The 21,691-nt window shown below is 43.7% G+C and overlaps 1 protein-coding gene across 4 annotated transcripts in view; it reads left to right on the top strand.

Annotated features, from left to right (window-relative positions):
- The window catches only part of TTLL11 (tubulin tyrosine ligase like 11), a 505,614-nt gene that overhangs the window by 74,576 nt on the left and 409,347 nt on the right, over window positions 1-21,691 (top strand). For all 4 annotated transcript variants that reach the window (XM_029612607.1, XM_029612608.1, XM_029612609.1 and 1 more), the window contains exons 2-3: window positions 7,458-7,557; window positions 8,993-9,126. In XM_029612607.1, the coding sequence (XP_029468467.1) occupies window positions 7,458-7,557; window positions 8,993-9,126 (234 nt within the window). The remainder of the gene's footprint in view (window positions 1-7,457; window positions 7,558-8,992; window positions 9,127-21,691) is intronic.

Raw genomic sequence — 21,691 nt, 5'->3', positions numbered from 1 at the left:
CCGTGGCCCATGTTGGGTAGAATGATTCAGAGGATCGAGAGTCACATGGGGATGGTGCTTCTGGTGGCATCAGATTGGACCAGAAGACTGTGGTATGCAGATTTGCAAAGACTCCTGGTGGACTCTCCTCTCAGTGATCTATTATGCAGGGACCTGTTCTTCACGATTTTGTCTTATGGTATGGCTGATGATAGGGCTCGTTTGCTGAAGCATGGATATTCCACTGCAGTGATTACCACCTTGTTGCGAGCAAGAAAATTCTCCATTTCCTTAGCCTATGTGCAGGTTTTTATCGAGTGTTTGACACTTGGTGTGAAGATTGAAGGGCTCTTCCTCATTCGTTTAAGATCCCGCTCATTTTGGAATTTTTGCAGGATGGATTGAGTAAAGTGTTGGCCCTTAATTCTTTAAAGGTACAGGAGGCGGCTCTTACCTGTTTCCGAGGTCAGGTAGATGGTGGACCCTTCTTGGCTTATCCAGATGTGGCTCGTTTCTTAAAAGGAGTGAAGCATCTTCATACTCCCTTGCGGTTACTGGTGTCTTTTTGGAATCTTAATCTATTTTTGGATTTTTTGGCGAGCCCCACTTTTTGATCACTGTGTAGCCTTTTCCCCAAAGTTACTGACCTTGAAAATAATATATCTTGTGGCAGTTTGGCACATAGAGTATCCAAACTGTAGGCCTTGTCTTGGTGGGAGCTGTTTCTACAAGTGACTCCAGGGGCATATAGTTCCTTCTTTTTTGCCAAAAGTGGTCTCTGCTGTCTCTGAACAGGGAAAGAGATGCAGAGGAATATTGCTTCTCATGGCCCTTGGATGTCAAGAGGCATATCTTGAGGTATATGGAGGTTTCTAAACCTCTCAGGAAGATGGATCGCCTGTTTGTTCTCCATGGGGTGGGTGGGATGAATAAACAGGGTGAGCCGGTGTCGTCGGCTACAATAGCCCGCTGGATTAAGGAAGTAGTCACAGCCACGTATATGATGCTGAGCAGCTGTTGCCTAGTCAGATTAGGACTCATTCCACTAGGGCTCAGGCAGTGTCATGGGCGGAAGTTAGACTGAAGTTTCCCATTAACATTTGCCGAGCTGCAATGCGGTGGTCTTTAAACATTTTCTAGGTATTACAGTCTAGATGTGCAAGCCTGGGAGGACACAAACTTTGCACATGCAGTGTTGATCAGACTGCAGGCAGCCTCCTGCCTTGTTTGGGAGTAGCTTTGGTACATCCCACTAGTTTTGGATCCATCTGTCCTTAGGCTAAGAAAGGAGAAATTATTACTTACCTGGTAACTTCCTTTTCTTTAATAAGGATAGGTGGATCCACCTTCCCACCCTTGGCTGAGTTCATTGTTTTTCCTGTTGGCTGAGTGCTGGAATGGTTATCTGTTAATCGAGTTTTGTTAGTTTGTCCATAGTTGGCTTTTGCAGAGAATACTGGTGGGCTGATATCTGAGCAGGACTATATATACCATGATGTTAACTTTGCTCAGTCTCCATCTGCTGGTAGAGGTGCATAACCCACTGGTTTGGAATCCATCTGGCCTTATTAAAGAAAAGGAAATTATCAGGTAAGTAGTCATTTTTCCTTCCCATTTGACTGTAGCATCAGTGTTTTTTGTGGTTCATATTTTTGGGGAGACAGTTTCAAACACTGCCTTTTGGTTTGGCTACCGCATCCAGAACCTTCTCTAAGGTCATGGTGGTGGTAGTGGCAGCATTGAGACAAGATGGCATTCTGGTCCACCCGTATCTAGACGATTGGCTTATTCGGGCCAGAAGCTTGGAAGAGAGTCTTTAAGCCTCGCATAAGGTGGTCTCCTTGCTGCAGGAGCTAGGTTGGGTTGTGAACTTGCTCGAGAGCAATTTACAGCTGCCTCAAATGCTGAAATATTTTGGTGTTCATTTTAACATGAAGCAAGACAGGGTTTTTCTGCTGGAGATCTGCATTCAGAAGCTTATGGCTCAGATTCAACTATTGATAGAAGCAGTTCACCCGATGGTATGGTCTTACCTGCAGGTACTTAGTCTGATGGCAGCCTCCTTAGAGGTGGTTCCATGGGCATGGGTGCTTTTGTGTCCTCTTCACTGCACACTGCTTGCACGGTGGAGGCCACAGTCTCAGAACTACTTGATACGGCTTCAGTTACTGGTGGAGATCGGCATCCAACTGAAACGGTGGTTGCAGGCAGATCATCTAAGGAAGATAGTTTGCTTGCAAGTTAAGGACTAGCTGGTTCTCATGACAGATGCAAGTCTCCAGAGTTGGGGGGGCTCGCTGTCAGGAGTTGATGGCGTAGGAGCAATGGAATACAGAGGAGACTCTCTGGAGCATCAGTTGTCTGGAAGCACATACCATTTGGTTGGCATACTTGCGGTTTGTTGACTGCTTGCAGGGTCAAGCAGCCCGAGTATTGTCGGACAGTGTGCCAATAGTGGCTTCATCAATCGCCAGGGAGGCACCTAGAGTCAAGTGTCACAAGAAATAGACCAGCTCATGGTACGGGCAGAGGTACATCTCCAGGAGATCTCTGCCTCCTACATTGCGGGAAAAGACAATGTGAGAGCCAATTTTCTCAGCAGAGTCTAGATCCAGGAGAATGGGAATTGTCAGATGAAGAATTCCAGCTCATAGTGGTCCGCCTGGGCCTACCGTATCTAGACTTGCTAGCGACATCGCACAATGCGAAAGCTCCTCGTTTCTTCAGTTGCAGGCGAGATCCAAAGTCTCTGGGCATCGTGCAGGAGTGGGAAGCTTCTGTATGCCTTTCCTCTGTGGCTCTTATTGGGCAGGTTGTTTCGAGCACAAAGAGATGGTGCTTCTGGTGGCTCCTGACTGGCCCAGAAGGCTGTGGTATGCAGATCTGCAGAGACACTCCGGTTTCTGGTCCAAAGAGATCTATTACGACAGGGGCCTATTCTTCACAGAGATCTGAATCGTTTGTCTTACGGTATGGCCCTTGAAAGGGCTTGGTTGCTGAAGTGTGGATATTCTCCTGCTGTGATTTTCACCTAGCCTTCGAGCTTGGAAATTTTCCTTTTCCTTAGCCTATGTTTAGGTTTGGCGAGTGTTTGAGGCTTGGTGTGAGGAATGAGGGGGTTCATCATCATTTGGTTGTTCCTGCTTATTTTGGACTTCTTGCAGGATTGGTTGATTAAGGGCTTGGCCCTCCTTAATTCCTTGAAGTTACAGGTGGCAGCTCTTGCCTGTTTCCAATGTCAGGTGAATGGTGGACCCTTGTTGGCCCATCTAGATGTGGCCTGATTCTTAAAGAGGTGAAGCATCTTCGTCCTTCCTTGCGTTTGCAGGTGCATTTGTGGAGCTTTAATCTGGTTCTGGATTTTATGACAGGTCCCACCTTCCGACCATTGCGTAGCCTCTCTTTGAGGTTACTTACTGTAAAGACTATTTTTCGTGTGGCAATTTGTTCTGTGCATAGTTTCTGAACTGCAGGCTCTTTCTTGCCGGGAACTGTTCCTATGAGTGACTCCGGGGGCGGTCCAGCTGTGAACTATTATCTTTTTTTTGCCAAAAGTGGTTTCGAACTTTCACTTGAATTTAATCGATTTCCTTGCTGACATTGGACAGAGAGAAAGACATGGATGAATATTGTCTGTTACAGACGTTGGATATCAAGCAACATCTCTTGAGAACATAAGAAATTGCCATGCTGGGTCAGACCAAGCATCCTGTTTCCAACAGAGGCCAAACCAGGCCACAAGAACCTGGCAATTATCCAAACACTAAGAAGATCCCATGCTACTGATGCAATTAATATCAGTGGCTATTCCCTAAGTAAACTTGATTAATAGCCGTTAATGGACTTCTCCTCCAAGAACTTATCCAAACCTTTTTTGAACCCAGCTACACTAACTGCACTAACCACATCCTCTGGCAACAAATTCCAGAGCTTTATTGTGCGTTGTGAAAAATAATTTTCTCTGATTAGTCTTAAATGTGCTACTTGCTAACTTCATGGAATGCCCCCTAGTCCTTCTATTATTTGAAAGTGTAAATAAGAGTCACATCTACTCATTCAAGACCTCTATCATATCTCTTTCCAAGCTGAACAGCCCTAACCTCTTCAGCCTTTCTTCATAAGGGAGCTGTTCCATCCCCTTTATCATTTTCTAAACCTCTTAGGAAGACTGACCGGGTGTTTGTACTTCCATCATGGGGGTAAACAGGGTGAGCCAGTGTCACCTATAGCCCTGTGGTTTAAGGAGGTTATCACAGCCATTTATGTGGATGCTGAGCAGCCGTTACCTAAATAGGTTAGGGCTCATTCCACTAGGGCCCAAGCAGTGTCATGGGCAGAGCTTCAGTTGTTTTCCGTCAAAATTTTCCGAGTGGTGACGTGTATCTCCTTACACACTTTTTCCAGGATGTGCAGGCCAGGGAGGTTGCAGTCTTGGCACGTGCAGTGTTGGTCGGACCACGGGCAGCCTCCCGCCCTCTTCGGGAGTAGTTGGGGTACATCCCACTAGTCATAGATTAACTCGTCTGAATGCTGAGAAATGAGAAATTACTACTTAACTGATCATTTCCTTTTCTTTAGTGAAGACAGGTTAATCCACCTTCCCACCTTTGTGGTTTTATTGTCCTCCTGAGTGGCTGTGTTTCCGGGGATAACTTGTCAGTTTCAGTCCCTAGTTTAGCTATGTTTCACTCTTTGTCTGAGCTCAGTGTTTCCTGTCGACTGAGTGCTTGAGTGGCTGTCTGTTAATGGTTATAATAAAGTGTTGTTGGTTTGTCGGTTTGTCCACAGTTGGCTTTTACAGAGAATACTGGTGGGCTGATGTCAGAGCAGGGGTATATATACCATGACGTCGGCTTTGCTCAGTCTCCATCTGTTGACAGAGGTGCAAAACCCACTGGTTGTGGATTAACCTTTCACTAGAGAAAAGGAAATTATCGGGAAATAGTAATTTCTCATTAGTAAATACAGCTCTTAGATTTTAAGCCCTCTGGGGACAGGGAAATACATTCACATATTGTAGGTAACTCACCTTGATCTACAGATTTAGTGTGCGCTAAATCTAAAATCTGTGAAAAACCCAGAAAAAGAAAGATGTAGTGATTTATGGAAAACAAAGCAAAAATAGATCATCAAGCATATATGCAATAATTGTGTTTATGTTCCACAAGTTCTAATTTGAGTGGTGTGCTCAGGGTCAGCTTTATTCTTGAGACCCTGCCAGGCATTGGCAGGCCTTCTTAAAGTGGAACAAAATACTCATTACTGTTGGTGCTAGAAGCACTGCCCCTGAAGATTGGTCCATCCTCTGGCAATATGTTCTTCCTGTTGTGTCCGTCGCTGCTCGATGCCCTCACTCCGCCCTCTTTACCTCTGTGGCGACTTCCTCCGGGACTGATGGATGGCTGGCTGCCGCAGCTTCTCCATGCCATCTCCCTCCGGCGTCCCCAGACCGGCTCAACGTTGCAGATCCGCCATGTTTGCCTGATGACCTAGAGTGCGCGCGCTCTGAAGTACCAGCAAGGGTGAGAACCTCGGAGGCATCCCCCTGAGATGACGTCATCCGCTTCCAATATTTAAAGGTCTCTAATTCACTATCTAACTGAGTTAGCAAGGAGAGGACTCCGGATACAGATTCGGCTACGTTTCCTCCAAGCTACTCTGCCTCCTCGGACTTACCAGAGGTACCCGCTCCTCGGGGGCCTTGCTCTTTTCTTTACTTTCAGATTACAGATAGGAACTGGTACTCGCTCCTCGAGGGCCCATGTTCCTGGACATTATGAAGATTCTCTACTGCCTGGAAGCTATCGCTGCTACAAACAATTGTGAGTTACCATCGCTCTCTCAGAGCTTTCCCTGGGACCAGGTACTCGCTCCTCAAAGGCCTACGCCGTTCCAGCTCCTGAGCTTCCTTGAGACCTTATGTGAGTTTTGTCATCTAGTTCTGTTCATGAACCTTGTCTGTTCTACCTACTCACTTTCTACAGTTTCTCAACAGCTCAGCCATCCTGGATTGCGGTTCCAGTGCCTAAGGGACCACAGCCCTGCTGGGCATATCAGCTCACTACTGCCACCTCTGGTGGTTTCCAAAACCCTGTTTAATAAAAGAACTAATGTGTGTCTGTCTCCATACTCAAGCCTAACCGGTGGTCCCTCTCGGGATATCCTCCAGGGGGCATGGTCATCTGCCACCGGCCCAGGGATTCAGCACTACTGTCTCAGATTCATAACAGATTGTTAACTACCAGCTCTAACACAGAGCTTTCCCAACAGATTGCTATCTCCTCACGGAGTACCCTATTAGAAGCGGTATATAACTGAATCTGAAACACTATAAGATAGCTGACTCCTCCTTCTTAGGAGCCATTCATTCAGATTGCTCCTCCCATCTACGCCCAGCTTTCTCACCAGATTTATTACAGACTGTTAACTCCTCCCTCTTCAGGAGCGTGCATTCTAACTAACACCAGATTTATTACACTTCCACCAACGCTAAGAAAGCATAGCTCTTGCTTTTGCAGCCCTTTAGTAAATTCAGCAGGCTGCCATTAGTGTGGAGATGTAAGTTACTTATTCTTGTTTGTGTCAGACCATAGTTTGTATGAATAAGGATAGCACATTGCAAACTAGAGTCTGTATATTCTTGCCAGTTTTTGTATTGTGGGAAGTTTTCAGGCAGCATAGACCTTGGATAAATAGGCCCCTTGATACCCATAAAAACTTTCTATTCTAGTTGTAAAAATGCACAGATTGCAGAACATTAAAGGTCAGCATAGGTGAACATAAAATGAATGTTAAAAGTATGAAAAATATCCCCCAGGCTATAGTAAAACAGGGCTTGAGAGTAAGGACAAAAAAAGCAATCACTCATTGCAAGACTGCCACCTGGAACTAAAATGGTTATCAAAGACAGAAGACAATTAATGCCATTTGGATTATGATTAAAATAATTTGTGCAAGTTTTAGTTTTCTTAACCAAGTTTGGACATTCAATCAAAAACATTCATGCTTATCCAGATGAGGATTTATTATTTTTTTTCTTTACTGTTCTGTCACAAACCTCTTTTTGACTGCATCAGTCATGCTTGACTAGATTGTTTTTAGAGTTTGTGCTTTTATATGAAAATTTGAGAAACCACAGTAGTTTCAGGTGAAGGAATGGTCAAAAAGGTACAGCAGAGAACAAATTAGCATGTTGTTGAGAATCCGAATGTCTAAGAGTCACTTCATTCTGTTATGTTTCACTTTACCCAGCTAAGATGAATATTGCACGTCCCAGAAATTTGCTTTCATACTGGCAAGAAATATATTCAGAAGATATATTTGGTTTGAGTGGCTAATTTGCATACTTTGAAATCCAGACCTGTTTGTGGCCCTTAAGGGTTAGCTTTGTTTACTTCAGGGTTAAGAAGTACATGCTGAGGATAGCCGTGCTTCCAGCTAAGACATTTAATTCCATTTTTCCTCCACTTTCTTTTCAGTTTCCTTTGGGTCGCCGTCTGCCTTGTGATATTTATTGGCATGGTGTGTCTTTTCATGACACTGATCACGTTTTCTCTGGTCAAGTCAACAAGTTTCCAGGTAATTATTCTTTTCCTTACAACACTTTTTTGATCCTTATAAACTGCAGGTGACCTCGAATCCTTCAGCCCTGAAACAGATTTTCATTTAGATGATTAACTATCAAAGATAATATTAACAAACTATTGCCATTCCAATTCTTTGAGTTTGTGCGTTCGGTTTTTTCCATGTCTACCTACTTGGGTCTTCTCTTTTGTTTGAATACAATCAAAATAGGACTGACTCAAATTGCTAAGTATTATATATTCAGTTTTTCTTTTCCATTAAGTTTAGCAGGTTAGGGGCAAAAACTATTCTGACTGTCCTTTCTGCTATAGACTGGCCCAAAAAACAGAAAGGAAGGCAATCTAGCAAAGCCGTGAGGGATGTAAAAAAAAACCCCCAGTAAATCCGGAGTTCATTGATGATAGTTTATTTATAAAACAGTCGCCCAGTAGATGCCCGACTCTAGGCCTGAGTTTCACCCATGTGGGGGCTGCTTCAGGGGCTGTTAAGCATAAAATGGATTACTTAACAAGATGCACATTGAGCCTCCAGTGCCTCAGTTTGAGTGGTGTAATCATTGAATTCCAAAACAGTAGTAACGGGTCCGTTAATATCTCTTTGAAGTTCTTATGAATCTAAGAGTGTTGATGTTTTCATTTGTGAAGATTCATAAAAAAGCTCGAAAGCATATATAAACATCAGGTGGTATATTCATTTTGGAACCTTAAACACATATCGGCATGAAACAGAACATCAAGAACTTCAAAGAGATATTAACAGACCCGTTACTACTGTTTTGGAATTCGATGATTACACCACTCAAACTGAGGCACTGGAGGCTCAATGTGCACCTTGTTAAGTAATCCATTTTATGCTTAGCAGTCCCCACATGGGCGAAACTCAGGCCTAGAGTCGGGCAACTACTAGGCAACTGTTTTATAAATAAACTACTATCAAGGACCTCCGGATCTACTGTTTTTTCTTTCTGCTATAGATACATATCCTATGTAAGAGTAGGTCTGTTGCTAAAACTCTGATGAAAATATACAGTATACCAAATGGCTGCTAGCCTGATTTGAACGTTTTTGAAAGCTTCCATTGTGATGAACTGAAAAACTATTTTGATCTTTTTTATATGATTAAAGATTTTGGTTTCATAGCATACCTTTTTTTTTTTTTTCTGATTCGAGTTTGTGTGACATTTATTACTCATTTGGTAAATATCTACAAGGTGATTTTGAGGACAGATCTTGGGCATTACCATCCTATAAGTCAAATTGCTGCAGTACTATTCACTTCATTGGTTGTGTGTGAGTGCAGGAAACCTCCAGCAATTACTACCTCTGCTCATTTGCTTGATGGTGGACCAGATTCTGAGACAAATTTCACACACTATATAAAGATTTTGGTGACAGCACACTTAATGTTTCCTACATTAAATTTTCAACAGGCATGACAGATATGGTGCGGAAAATTACTCTGAGCCGAGCCATGCGAGCAATGCAAGAGCTGTTTCCAGAGGAATATAACTTCTATCCCCGTTCCTGGATTCTGCCAGAAGAGTTGCAGTTCTTTATTGCTCAGGTATTTTTTACCATCTACATCCTACAGTGTATTATTTAAAGGAAAAAATGTGAATAATAGATTTGGTTAGTAAAATAATACGATATGTAGAATAACCCACAGCAAGAGAATGTCAGGCTGAAGGCTCCCTACAGCACATTCAAATATGTATCGTGTCTCAGTAATGTGTGTGGTTGGTTGTTTTTTTTTTTTTTTAAAGAAACAGTGGCAAAATAATTCCTAACTTATGCACTGTGGGTAAATCTGACCGGTAACTCTCACAGTTGGATAAGGCTTACTTCCAGTTCAGGTATTTAATCTGGGTTATTTTACATTAGGTCCTCTTCAGAGACAGCACACAACACAATTGGAGACAAACGTCTTCTTACAGACAAGTAACAAGACTTAGCATCAATATATAACAGTAATACACACCACACTAAGAACTCACAGGTCTTCCTCCAGGATCCCAAACCTTCCTCTGCTGTCTAAATGCCGAGAACACCTTCCAGGTGTTCCAGCACTCATTTTGAATCTCTAAGGACCAATCTGGATCTTCAGGAGCGGGCCCATACAGCAGGCTATCTACCATCTGAAATTAGCTTTCTTTGAGCCAGCCTGTGGTTCTGTGCATGAGACACCAGCCCCATACTGAGCAGACCCTGGTTCAAGACCAGGAGCATTACCATTTTCTCCTGAAAGAGAAGCTTCAAATGTTCATAATCAATCTTTGATGTGTGTACCTTTATGGTGGATTTTCGAGCTATTGCAATGTTATTTGATAGCATATGAATGACTTAACAGCTGACAGGTCAATGGATGCACAACAGTTAATGTGACTTATTTAGGACCTCATACACTAGGCTTTTATTCCCATAGAGAGCAAATGGAAGAAAAACCATAGTGGATCAGGCTCTTAATGTTTTGGAGTTCTATCTGAAGCACAGTAAGAAATGCCGTACTGAGTCAGACCAACGGTCCATCAAGCCCAGTATCCTATCTCTGACACTAGTCAATCTGGATCACAAATACCTAGAAGGATCCCAAAGAAATGGTCCAGTCATTCTTGCTCACAACTGAGATAAGCAGTGGCTTCTCCCAAATCTGCATGGTTAAGAGTGGTTTATAGCCTTTTCTTCCAGGAATTTGTCCAAACCTTTTTTAAACACAGCTACATTAACTGCTTTCATTTCCTCCTCTGGCAACAAATTCCACAATTTAATTGTACACTTCGTGAAAAAGTACTTTCTCCAAGAAGAAGCAAGATGGCAGTCCTCACATGTGAATGACACTATCAGATGGAGCCTGTCACGAAATTTTGATCTAAAAAATTCTAGAACTTTCAGCATGCTCTACTGAACGTGCAGCTGTAGTCATCTCCCTGCCCCCTAGGCAAAGCTCCTCAGTCTTTCTTTTTCTGCGGAGCCATGTGGTCATGGTATTCAGCTTTGCTCTCTTCATTACAGCTACTGCTGTGAATTTTCTGTTGCTGCAGTTTTTTTCTACAGGAGCTTATTTATTTATTTAAAATTTTTCTATACCGTCAAGTTAAATACCATCACAACGGTTTACAGAAGGGCACGATAAAGAGAAATATGAGTGGTATAGATTACAAATTACTCGTGTGCCATCATAGTACGGTAACAATTTAAAATAGTAAACTAGGTTTGTAAGTTAAACCTGATTGTTAGGAACAAATTAGGCAGTTTGATTTTAACATTAATATGCTTATGTAGGTTACTAAAAACATCTAGCTTGGTGCATCCTCATCGCTCAACTATTTTTCTCCTTTTCTTTATCTCTATAAAATGCTTGTTTAAAAAGCCAGGTTTTCAGATTAGTTTTGAATAATTTCAGATTTGTTCTCTTTTTTCATCCTTTACCTTACAGTATTTGTTTTCTACCTTTTTTTTTCTCCTACCCAAGCCTCTGCTGGCGCATGGCAGGCCTAGTACACTGTACAGCCTGGCAGAGCCTGTTTTCTTTTCTTAATAAATAATACTGCATCTGCAGCTTATTTGTGTTCTCTCCTTAATCTTTGTTTTTTGTGACTTTGTCAGGTGCTGGTGTGACTGCAGTTGGGCAGACTTCCATGGCGCCCTATGGTGATGCTAGCCCCTGACTGCACCCAGGGCGCTTGATGGTGTTGAGTACCAATGATGCTTGACAGCATCCATGATGCTCATTGGTATCAATGACGCTCCATGGTATTGAAGGGCATCAATGGTGGCCATGGCGTTCGATGGCATTGAAGCTGTCCATGGCACTCTGTTCATGGTGATCTTTGGCATTTGCTGATGCCCACAGCACAAGATGGCTGTTGACAGCATCTAGGGTGATAGATAAAGCCCACGGCTCTCATTGACTCTTGACAGCATGGAGGGTTGCTATAGCGCCTCAATGGTGTCGAGGGCGTTATTCCATCTTCAGATGCTCGTTAAGTGCAGTTTTCTTTCTGGAGAGCTCTCTAGCCTCAGATTGGTTTTTGGTTGACTTGTCACTGAAGGAAAACTGTGCAGTCGCTGTCTGAGAGTCTTTCTCTGTTAATGCTTTGTGCTCTTTCCTGTGCAGCAGGACTGGGGCCTATTGGTACTTGTCAAAATTTTGCTGTCCAGAACATCTGACTATCTTGCTTTTTGTATTGTGAACTCGGAATGAGAAGTGCTGTACACATCTCACCCCTGCCTTAGGTGCCTATGCTGGCTTCAGGACTTTTGTCTTCTTCTGTCTTCCAGGTCTCATTGAGGTGTAGAACCCAACTCTCCTCCCTCCTAGACCCCATTATATGTCAGCTGCTTCGCAAACAAAAGGGGGCAAGGTGGTACCTTTGGTATTGTGGGATTTTCCCCATTTTATTTCTTGTTCTGGTAGCATTTAGCTTGGAATTCACCCATGTGTAAGAACTGCCATCTTGCTTGTCCTTGGAGAAATCAGCATTTCTTATCTGTAACAGATGTTCTCAGAGGACAGCAGGATGTCAGTCCTCAGAATTTAACCACTTGTTAGCTATATCATGGACTGAGGGGTGGGGAGATGACTATAGCTGCTCATGCTCAGTAGAGCATGCTGAAAGTTCTAGAATCTTTGAGAGCAAAGTTCCATGACAGCCTCCATCTAATGATGTCACTTGTGTGAGGACTAACATCCTGCTGTCCTCAGAACACCTGTTACAGATAAACAACTTCTGATTTCTACATTTGCTGGTCATGGCAGGCTGCCGAAACCAGATGCACTCACCTTCAGCCTTGCCGCAGGCCCCGGATGCCGCCAGTGCCAATGCAGCTTTGACATCACCATTCTGCTCCCCCAAGCTGCTCCTAGGTATGCACTTGTACAAATAGGTCCCGTGGTGGGAACAGTGGCAGCGGCACCCAGTGATGACAGTGCAGCTGGGTTTTTAAACCCCAGATATACTCCTAGCAGATGCCTCATTAACAGATCTCCTGCATCCTGTGCAGTGTGTGTTGCTTCACTGTTCCAGCCTGTCCTGCCTTGCTTCTCCAGTCTGTCCTACCTTGTTTCATCTTGTCCAGCCTGCCTTGCCTCAATCCTGTTTCTCCTTGGACTGATTTCCTACATCTGATTATTGCTGGACATTGATTACTCTTGCTTGCTGCCTGCCTTGACCTAGCCTGGCCTTGATCCTCTGTCTCTCCTTGTTCTGTGGGACTATCGCCTAAGTCCTGCTGGCCCCCAGAGCCCAAGGGCTCAACCTGTGGGGAAAGGGGCTGGTAAAGGTGAAATACCTACCCAATCCTTTCCCAGAGTATGCTCATGAGCCGTCAGTATGGGCCTAGGGGGTTCACCCCCCCTAGGCTGCACCAACCACATCACCTCACTAAAGGTCCACCTTCCTTACAGCTGTATACACCAGATAACTTGAAACCCAACTGGTTATATTCAAAGATAGCAGATTGGGGTTCAAAGTTATCCAGCTACATATAACTAGATAACTTTATTCAGGGATATTCAGCATGATATTTATCCCACCGAATATCCCTGATAACATATTTGCTTAAAATATTTTTAATTTTGGCCTCCCAATAATTTTGTTATCTGTTTACAAAAGTGACTAACAAATACAGCCATATAATTGCTGTGATGCCAGAACAGAGCAGAAGTATGGGAGCCAAGTTACCTTGCAGGTAATATATTTGGTCAGATGGTATGTTAGCACCTTCTAAAGATATCCTTTTGGAATATTTAAATACTATTACAGTGTGTTATTTCCTATTTCAGTCTCGCTTTGATCTCCATCCAACAGACTTTCTTGCACTTCTTCTTTATGCAGATGGTTAAAAAAACACTTAAGACTAATGACATACTGGGTTTCCAGTGACATTTGAAAAGTATTTGACCTGCTTTGTGATTTATGTTACCAAAAAACCCTGCCTGCATTTTAAAATAGTTCATTATCTGTTATTAAATTAGAAAAGAAATAATGCAATATTCTTATCTTAACGTCTTGTTTCCCACATGTCTAGGGCATAAATAACAAATTTGGTTTAATTACATTTGGTTATGGTCCCATAGGTTGGAATCCCAATAATTCTGTAGCATTTTAATTTTCTGTCAGGCCGATACAGTAAAGCGCGGCCGCGGTTACCCTGCTTCTAACTCACAATTTGGCCGAGTAAGTCCAACCCGCGATTCACTATCCCTTTTAACTCATCCTTCCGCTTCTTTAAATCAACAGGTAACCCTTTCCGCCCGCAGCATGTATATGAGATGTAAACGCTCTGATTAGCTATTCCCTCCCATACAGTAATGTGCGCCCCGATTATCTCCTTTTTAACCTGTAGTTTTGCCGCGCGTTTAACCTGCTAACTTACCGCCTACCCTTACCCCTGCGTTAGTGTGGAGCATCAAGTCAGAGAGATGAAATTTCATGGGCAAACGACCCCCTCACCCCCTGGGACCCTTACCCTGGCGTTAGTGTGGTGTGACAGCAATAGGCAGGCTCCGGTCAAAGTCCCCCCCCCCCTCCCAAAGCAAGGTGCAGGGTGAAAATCGGCTCGACATGTCATTAAAACAAAAGTAAATAAAGTGTAATAAAAGTAAACTTACTGCATGTGAATTTTCTTTGAACAGTCCTCTCTCCCCTCCTCCCGAGGTGCGCACTGCGGCTCCCCTGCCTCCCGGGGGCAGCCGGCGGTGAAAGTGGCTTCCAGCAGCCCCCGCCGGCGAAGGTGGATGAATGCACGCCCGCCGGAGAAGGTGAGTGAATGAATGCACGCCCATACGCGGTGGGAGCCGGTGGGCGTGCATTCATCCAGGCGGAGGGAGCCGGCGGCTTCCAGCAGCCCCCGCCGGCAGTGAATGAATGCACGCCTGTGTACGCCTGTGCGTGCAATTTGGGCGCTCAAGGCGTGATGTCACGACGTTTGACGTCACGGCGTGTGACGGCGTTTGCTAATGCACTGCCTTGAGCGCCCAAATTGCACACACAGGCGTGCATTCTTTCACCTTCGCAGGCAGGGGAGCCAAAGCGGCTTCCAGCAGCCCCTGCCGGCGAAGGTGAATGAATGCAATTTGGGCACTCAAGGCAGTGCATTAGCGAACGCCGACATCACACGCCGTGACGCCAAACGTCATGACGTCACGCCTTGAGCGACCAAATTGCACGCACAGGCACACATTCATTCACCTTCGGCGGGGGGCTGCTGGAAGCCGCTTTCGCGCCGGCTCCCCCCGGGAGGCAGGGGAGCCGCAGTACGTGCCTCGGGAGAAGGAGAGATAGAGAGGACTGTTCAAAGAAAATTCACATGCAGTAAGCTTACTTTTATTACACTTTATTCATTTTATTCACTTTTGTGTTAATTTTCGCCCTGCCTTGCTTCGGGAGCAGGGGAGAGAGGACTCGCAATTCCCCCTGGTACCTGTCATTTCAAACGTCGTTTGAAATGACAGGTACCAGCGCACCCAGGATACTGTATAGGCGCTGTATAGCGCTCTATACAGTAAAATGGATTGCGCGGGCCTAACTTCACGGACGCGGCTTGCATTTGCATGCTATTTCAATAAAGTATCGAGCGGTAGGTGATCCGAACTGTGCATGCGGCAAACGCGGGTGCGCCCAGCCGTAACGCACCTCTTCCTACCGCTCCTTACTGTATCGGCCTGTGTATTAGGAATAAAGGAAATACCTTTTTATTGCCAGCAGATGGCACTCTAGGAAAACAGATAAACTGTGTTCAAGTTTTGACTACAACTTCTTTTCATTGTTAATGTGCCAAAAAGGGAAATATGGCCAATAAAACAATCAGTAGCATGTCAGATAAATGTCTCCCCATCTGTGGGTTGAAAAATGAATAACTTTTGTCATCAAACAACATAGCTTGATAGCAGAATTCATATGCTACTTAGTATAGTTTTTATATAGTTTTGGAGCAGAGTCCAACTTTAAAGGTATGTCAGAAGTAACCTGATGTAATTAAATATTAAGACACTCCAGGTCATATTCTGTATGTTTATTAAAATAAGCCTTTTATACATTATGAGCCATAAGGCCTAGTGATTCCACTACCTTTAAAATGTTGTGGTGGTTGGTTTCTTTATTTCCAAACTTTTGATTTTCTGCTTTTTTGCAAAATGCTCTCAAAGCAAATTATAATCAATAACTTGTATACCTATAATCTATCTTTAACACTTCATCAAGGATCATGTGCAGTTATCATTCAGTTAGTCTCATGAATAGTGGATATTTTAAGAACATAAGAAATTGCCATGCTGGGTCAGACCAAGGGTCCATCAAGCCCAGCATCCTGTTTCCAGCAGAGGCCAAACCAGGCCATAAGAACCTGGCAATTACCCAAACACCAAAAAGATCCCATGCTACTGATGCAATTAATAGCAGGGGCTATTCCCTAAGTAAACTTGATTAATAGCCATTAATGGACTTCTCCTCCAAGAACTTATCCAAACCTTTTATGAACCCAGCTACACTACCTGCACTAACCACATCCTCTGGCAACAAATTCCAGAGCTTTATTGTGCATTGAGTGAAAAAGAATTTTCTCCGATTAGTCTTAAATGTGCTATTTGCTAACTTCATGGAATGCCCCCTAGTCCTTCTATTATTCGAAAGTGTAAATAACAGATTCACATCTACTTGTTCAAGACCTCTCATGATCTTAAAGACCTCTATCATATCCCACCTCAGCCGTCTCTTCTCCAAGCTGAACAGCCCTAACCTCTTCAGCCTTTCCTTATAGGGGAGCTGTTCCATCCCCTTTATCATTTTGGTTGCCCTTCTCTGTACCTTCTCCATCACAACTATATCATTTTATGAGATGCGGCGACAGAATTGTACACAGTATTCAAGGTGTGGTCTCACCATGGAGCGATACAGAGGCATTATGACATTTTCCGTTCTATTAACCATTCCCTTTCTAATAATTCCTAACATTCTATTTGCTTTTTTGACTGCTGCAGCACACTGAGCAGATGATTTTAAAGTATTAGCCACTATGATGCCTAGATCTTTTTCTGGGTGGTAGCTCCTAATATGGAACCTAACATCGTGTAACTACAGCAAGGGTTATTTTTCCCTATATGCAACACCTTGCACTTGTCCACATTAAATTTCATCTGCCATTTGGATGCCCAATCTTCCAGTCTTGCAAGGTCCTCCTGTAATGTATCAGTCTGCTTGTGATTTAACTACTCTGAATAATTTTGTATCATCCGCAAATTTGATAATCTCACTCATCGTATTCCTTTCCAGATCATTTATATATATATATTGAAAAGCACCAGTCCAAGTACAGATCCCTGAGACACTCCACTATTTACCCTTTTCCACTGAGAAAATTGACCATTTAATCCTACTCTCTGTTTCCTGTCTTTTAACCAGTTTGTAATCCACGAAAGGACATCGCCTCCTATCCCATGACTTTTTAGTTTTCGTAGAAGTCTCTCATGAGGGACTTTGTCAAACGCCTTCTGAAAATCCAAATATACTACATCTACTGGTTCACCTTTATCCACATGTTTATTAACCCCTTCAAAAAAATGAAGCAGATTTGTTAGGCAAGACTTCCCTTGGGTAAATCCATGTTGACTGTGTTCCATTAAATCATGTCTTTCTATATGCTCTACGATTTTGATCTTGAGAATAGTTTCCACTATTTTTCCGGGCACGGATGTCAGGCTCACTGGTCTATAGTTACCTGGATCACCCCTGCAGCCCTTTTTAAATATTGGGGTTACATTGGCCACCCTCCAGTCTTCAGGTACAATGGATGATTTTAATGATAGGTTTCAAATTTTAACTAACATCAGAAATTTCATTTTTGAGTTCCTTCAGTACCCTAGGATGCATACCATCCAGGTCCAGGTGATTTGCTACTCTTTAGTTTGTCAATCTGGCCTACTACATCTTCCAGGTTCACAGTGATTTCGTTCAGTTCGTCTGACTCATCATCCCTGAAAACCATCTCTGGAATTGGTATCTCCCCAACATCCTCATTAGTAAACACGGAGGCAAAGAATTCATTTAGTCTTTCTTTTTCACAGGCAATCAAATTGGGGGGGGGGGGGGGAATGCCTGATTGAACAGCCATGCTTTGCTTTCTTATGGAAAGGATGGTTCATGGCAAAGAGGTAGTGGAACCTCATTCTAGATTTTGGGTGCATATTAGCTGAAAGTCCAACATCTCATAGAGGTCAGTTTTGCTTAAGAACATAAGAACATGCCATACTGGGTCAACCAAGGGTCCATCAAGCCCAGCATCCTGTTTCCAACAGTGGCCAATCCAGGCCATAAGAACCTGGCAAGTACCCAAAAACTAAGTCTATTTCATGTTACCTTTGCTAGTAATAGCAGTGGCTATTTTCTAAGTCAACTTAATTAATAGCAGGTAATGGGCTTCTCCTCCAAGAACTTATCCAATCCTTTTTTAAACACAGCTGTACTAACTGCACTAACCACATCCTCTGGTAACAAATTCCAGAGTTTAATTGTGCGTTGAGTGAAGAAGAACTTTCTCCGATTAGTTTTAAATGTGCCGCATGCTAACTTCATAAGTGAGAGATGGGGAAGTGAGAGAGGCCTTTTGGGAGGATTGGAGTTCTCTGGTGAGGATTTAGGAGGCAGGAAGGTTAAAGAGAAGTATGACTTCTTTATACTGCTACTTTGTTCTTTATTTCCTGCCATGATCTGGTTGACTTATGTAGCAAACCTACACCACTCACCGCAAATTAGACTGTCTATAGATATCTATATATCTATAGATATATATATCTATATATCTATATATATATATATATATATCTATCTATATATCTATAGATATAGATATCATCATTTTTCCCCTCCAACCAGCAAGAACATATCTTCTTCACAAACCCCCATTTTCCATACCACTACCTACTTCGGTATCTAATCTCTTGCTGCAGGACACTTGAGACTTTCTCACTTATACGTTATAATTTTTATGCTCAATAAGACCTGTCAACTTAATTGTTTAAGTCTTTTTTTTTTTTTTTTCTCCTTTATCTTTTGGTCATCAATGTTACAACGTTATTGTTAAATTTTGAACTTATGTACACTGTTCCAAGTTTCATAACCTTGTTCTATGTAATGCCTTTTGGCAATTTTCATGTTCTGTTTCAATGTAAACCGATGTGATCTTTATTTCATATAGGAACACCGGTATATAAAAATCTAAAAATAATAATAATAATAATATCTTGAAAAACCTCCCTTTACAGGGCAACAGTCTACATCAAAAACTACTCTCCATTTTTTATTATTTAAAGATCACTTTATTTCTTTATCAAAGAAAGTCTCTATCATCTCACACTGTACTATTTAACAACACTTATATTGGGACATAAAAGTGCACATTTTTTCCCTCCAAAGCCCCTTCTTCTAACTCACACTCATTCAACCCACACTCACATGCATCTCACCACACACATTCAATGTCACACTCAATATACCAACATCCCTCCCCACAATCCCAAAACAGATTCAAACATTTATATCCTTCATATAACCTTAACAATGTTTAATCTTTATCCCAGGACAAGCAGGATGCTAGTCCTCACATATGGGTGACATCGGTAATGGAGCCCTATCACGGAAAACTTTCTGTCACAGTTTCTAAAAAGCTTTGACTGACACTGGCACACTGAGTGCACTGAGCATGCTCAGCATGCTATGATCCCTGCGTCTACAGGGGTCTCCCTTCAGTCTTCTTTTTTCCGCTCTGCTGTAAGCATAGCGATTAGGAGCTCTGTGAGAAATTCTAACACTTTTTTCCTCATGAAAAGATTTACATTTTTACTTCACAAACACTTTTCCCTGCATGGGTCTCCCTCCGCGTTGGTTTAATTCGACGTTCGGTCAGTACTATGCCATATTTTTTTGGTCGGTTCCTGTCACCTTTCTGGCTGCCAACCGACTGCGGCCTTCCCTCTCCCTATTTTTCAGTTAGTCACACATAGCCTGCAAGTGTCCCTCTGTGACACTCTGCTTGGCAATTAGTGCTAGTGGGACAGGGACTTCCACGATTACCGGTGCCGCCACTGCCCCGGTAGATTCAGGTCTTTTAGTTTCCTCGGTACCTTCGCGCAGTAGATACCCCATCGCTACCGTCGGTACCACCCTGCGTTTTTAGATGCCACAGGTACCCCTCCCCCTGTGGTACCCTGATGCCATCCTCCCTACATAGTTTCTATCAGTGCCATCTATGTTTTATCCATGGCACTGATTTATTTCCTTAACTTTTATCGGTGCTATCGTTGCCCGGGTGGATGCCATCGGACACCTTGTCTCGTCGCTGACATCCATAATCTGGTCAATGCCACCGCTACCCGAGGTACTTCCATCGCTGTTGGGGTCATTTCCATCGATACCATCCTTTTTATTATGGATGCCATCGATGCCAGGCTGTTTTCCATCGATGAAATCCATGTCAACATTGATTCCATCGCTGCTCATGTCCATGGCATAAATGCCATGGACGTCATTGTTGCCCAAGTCGATCCACTTGATACCGTCGATGCCCGTGGCCATACCGCAGATATTGTCGGCGCCCGCCTCCATACATCAACGATCTCGACACCCACGTCATTCCCATCGGCATCTTCTACGTTTTTATGGATGCGGTCATTGACTCAGTCAATGCCCATATCATTTTTTCTGAAACCAGCGATTGTTTTCGATTACCGTCAATGGCGACATAACACCGCCACATAATGCCCTCTCCTGAACACAGTGCTCCATGCCTTGGGTCCTTATTAAAGCCCCGTATCAGGAGCAGAGCAGGCATGCTGACAGTCCGTCATCGATCGCCATTCAGGACAGCGAGGGCTTCCATTTCGGCGCTGGGGAATGACCAGGTCAAGCACTGTGGCATTCATTGTCACAGACACGATGACCGTCTGCCACCGACGCCATCCAACACATTGCTGCTATCCTTCTCGATGCTGGACGATGCTCGGGCCGAGCAACATCACCACTGCCATCGGCACTGTTCCACACAGTTTTGGCAGTCCTTCTGCTTCAGAAACACCAGATCGAGATCCACAGAATTCTGCACTGGCGTCAAGAAACATCGAGCCGCTGCATCAATGGTTGGGTTCATGAGTTCGTTAATTGGCTCCCCTGTTCCCAGGCGTGCCCCACCGACATCGGTGCGGGATTCTGGCCCTCCGCTCATTCTGGTCTAAGCGCCAGCCACGCCCAGCCTTGTCTCCTCTATACCTGTGCCACCATACCAGGTATCAGAGTTGAGGCGGACGTTGACGTCCACAGGCTACCCCTCGAGGACTCCGGAAATCCACGGAGCCAGCAATCTTCACTGGCTCGTCCTTCGGCGGTTCACGTCAGATGGTAAGTACTCGCTTCTGCAGCATTCCCATTGAGATGTGTTCTCTAATTCTGGCCACATGGTTAGAAAAGTTCTAGGTCATGTACTTTCCAAGAACTGTATTAGTGTCACATATCGCTATGTCAGCCACAATACCTGGAGAACCTCTCTTTCTTTTCTTTGGGATTGCATCAGGGCTTCCTCCCTTTTCAGCAACGTGGCTCTGTACTGATTAATGCTCTAGCTTTTGGTTCCTGTTTCAGTACCAGAGTTCCAGGTGCATTCGCTGTTCTGCTAAACACGAGATCCAGCACATGCTGTCTCAACTACAAGTCCACCTCGAAGCCTGATACAGGTCTTGATGTCTCCTTGTACAGCACTCAGAAATGCGGGTAAGACTTTACCACTCTCACTCCCGTGAGAGGTTACCTGATATCCAAATTACATCAACCCCTCCAGTTGGACACCTCCCGGTTTTCCAACTGGCCAGATATCAGAGCAGCCACCCCCACCTTGTACCAAGGTTCCCGGTACACTCCCCTACACGCTTCAAAGCGCACAGGGGGGAAGAGGGGGGTTGGGGAGTTTTAATTACATTATTCTTTCTTTCAACAGAAAGTAGTTACTCTCCGCCCATCCTGGAACTCAGAAATACCAACTTTCTTCAGAAGGCACAGGTAAACTGGTATCTCTCGTTACCATGTTTCCAAAACGCAGTAAGTACATTACCTCTATTCTTTCTATGTGCCTCATGGTTAGTCAACAAT

This window comes from Rhinatrema bivittatum, chromosome 8 (assembly GCF_901001135.1).
Source record: "Rhinatrema bivittatum chromosome 8, aRhiBiv1.1, whole genome shotgun sequence".
Lineage (NCBI taxonomy): Eukaryota > Metazoa > Chordata > Amphibia > Gymnophiona > Rhinatrematidae > Rhinatrema > Rhinatrema bivittatum.
This window is presented reverse-complemented; position numbering and strand designations above follow the sequence as displayed.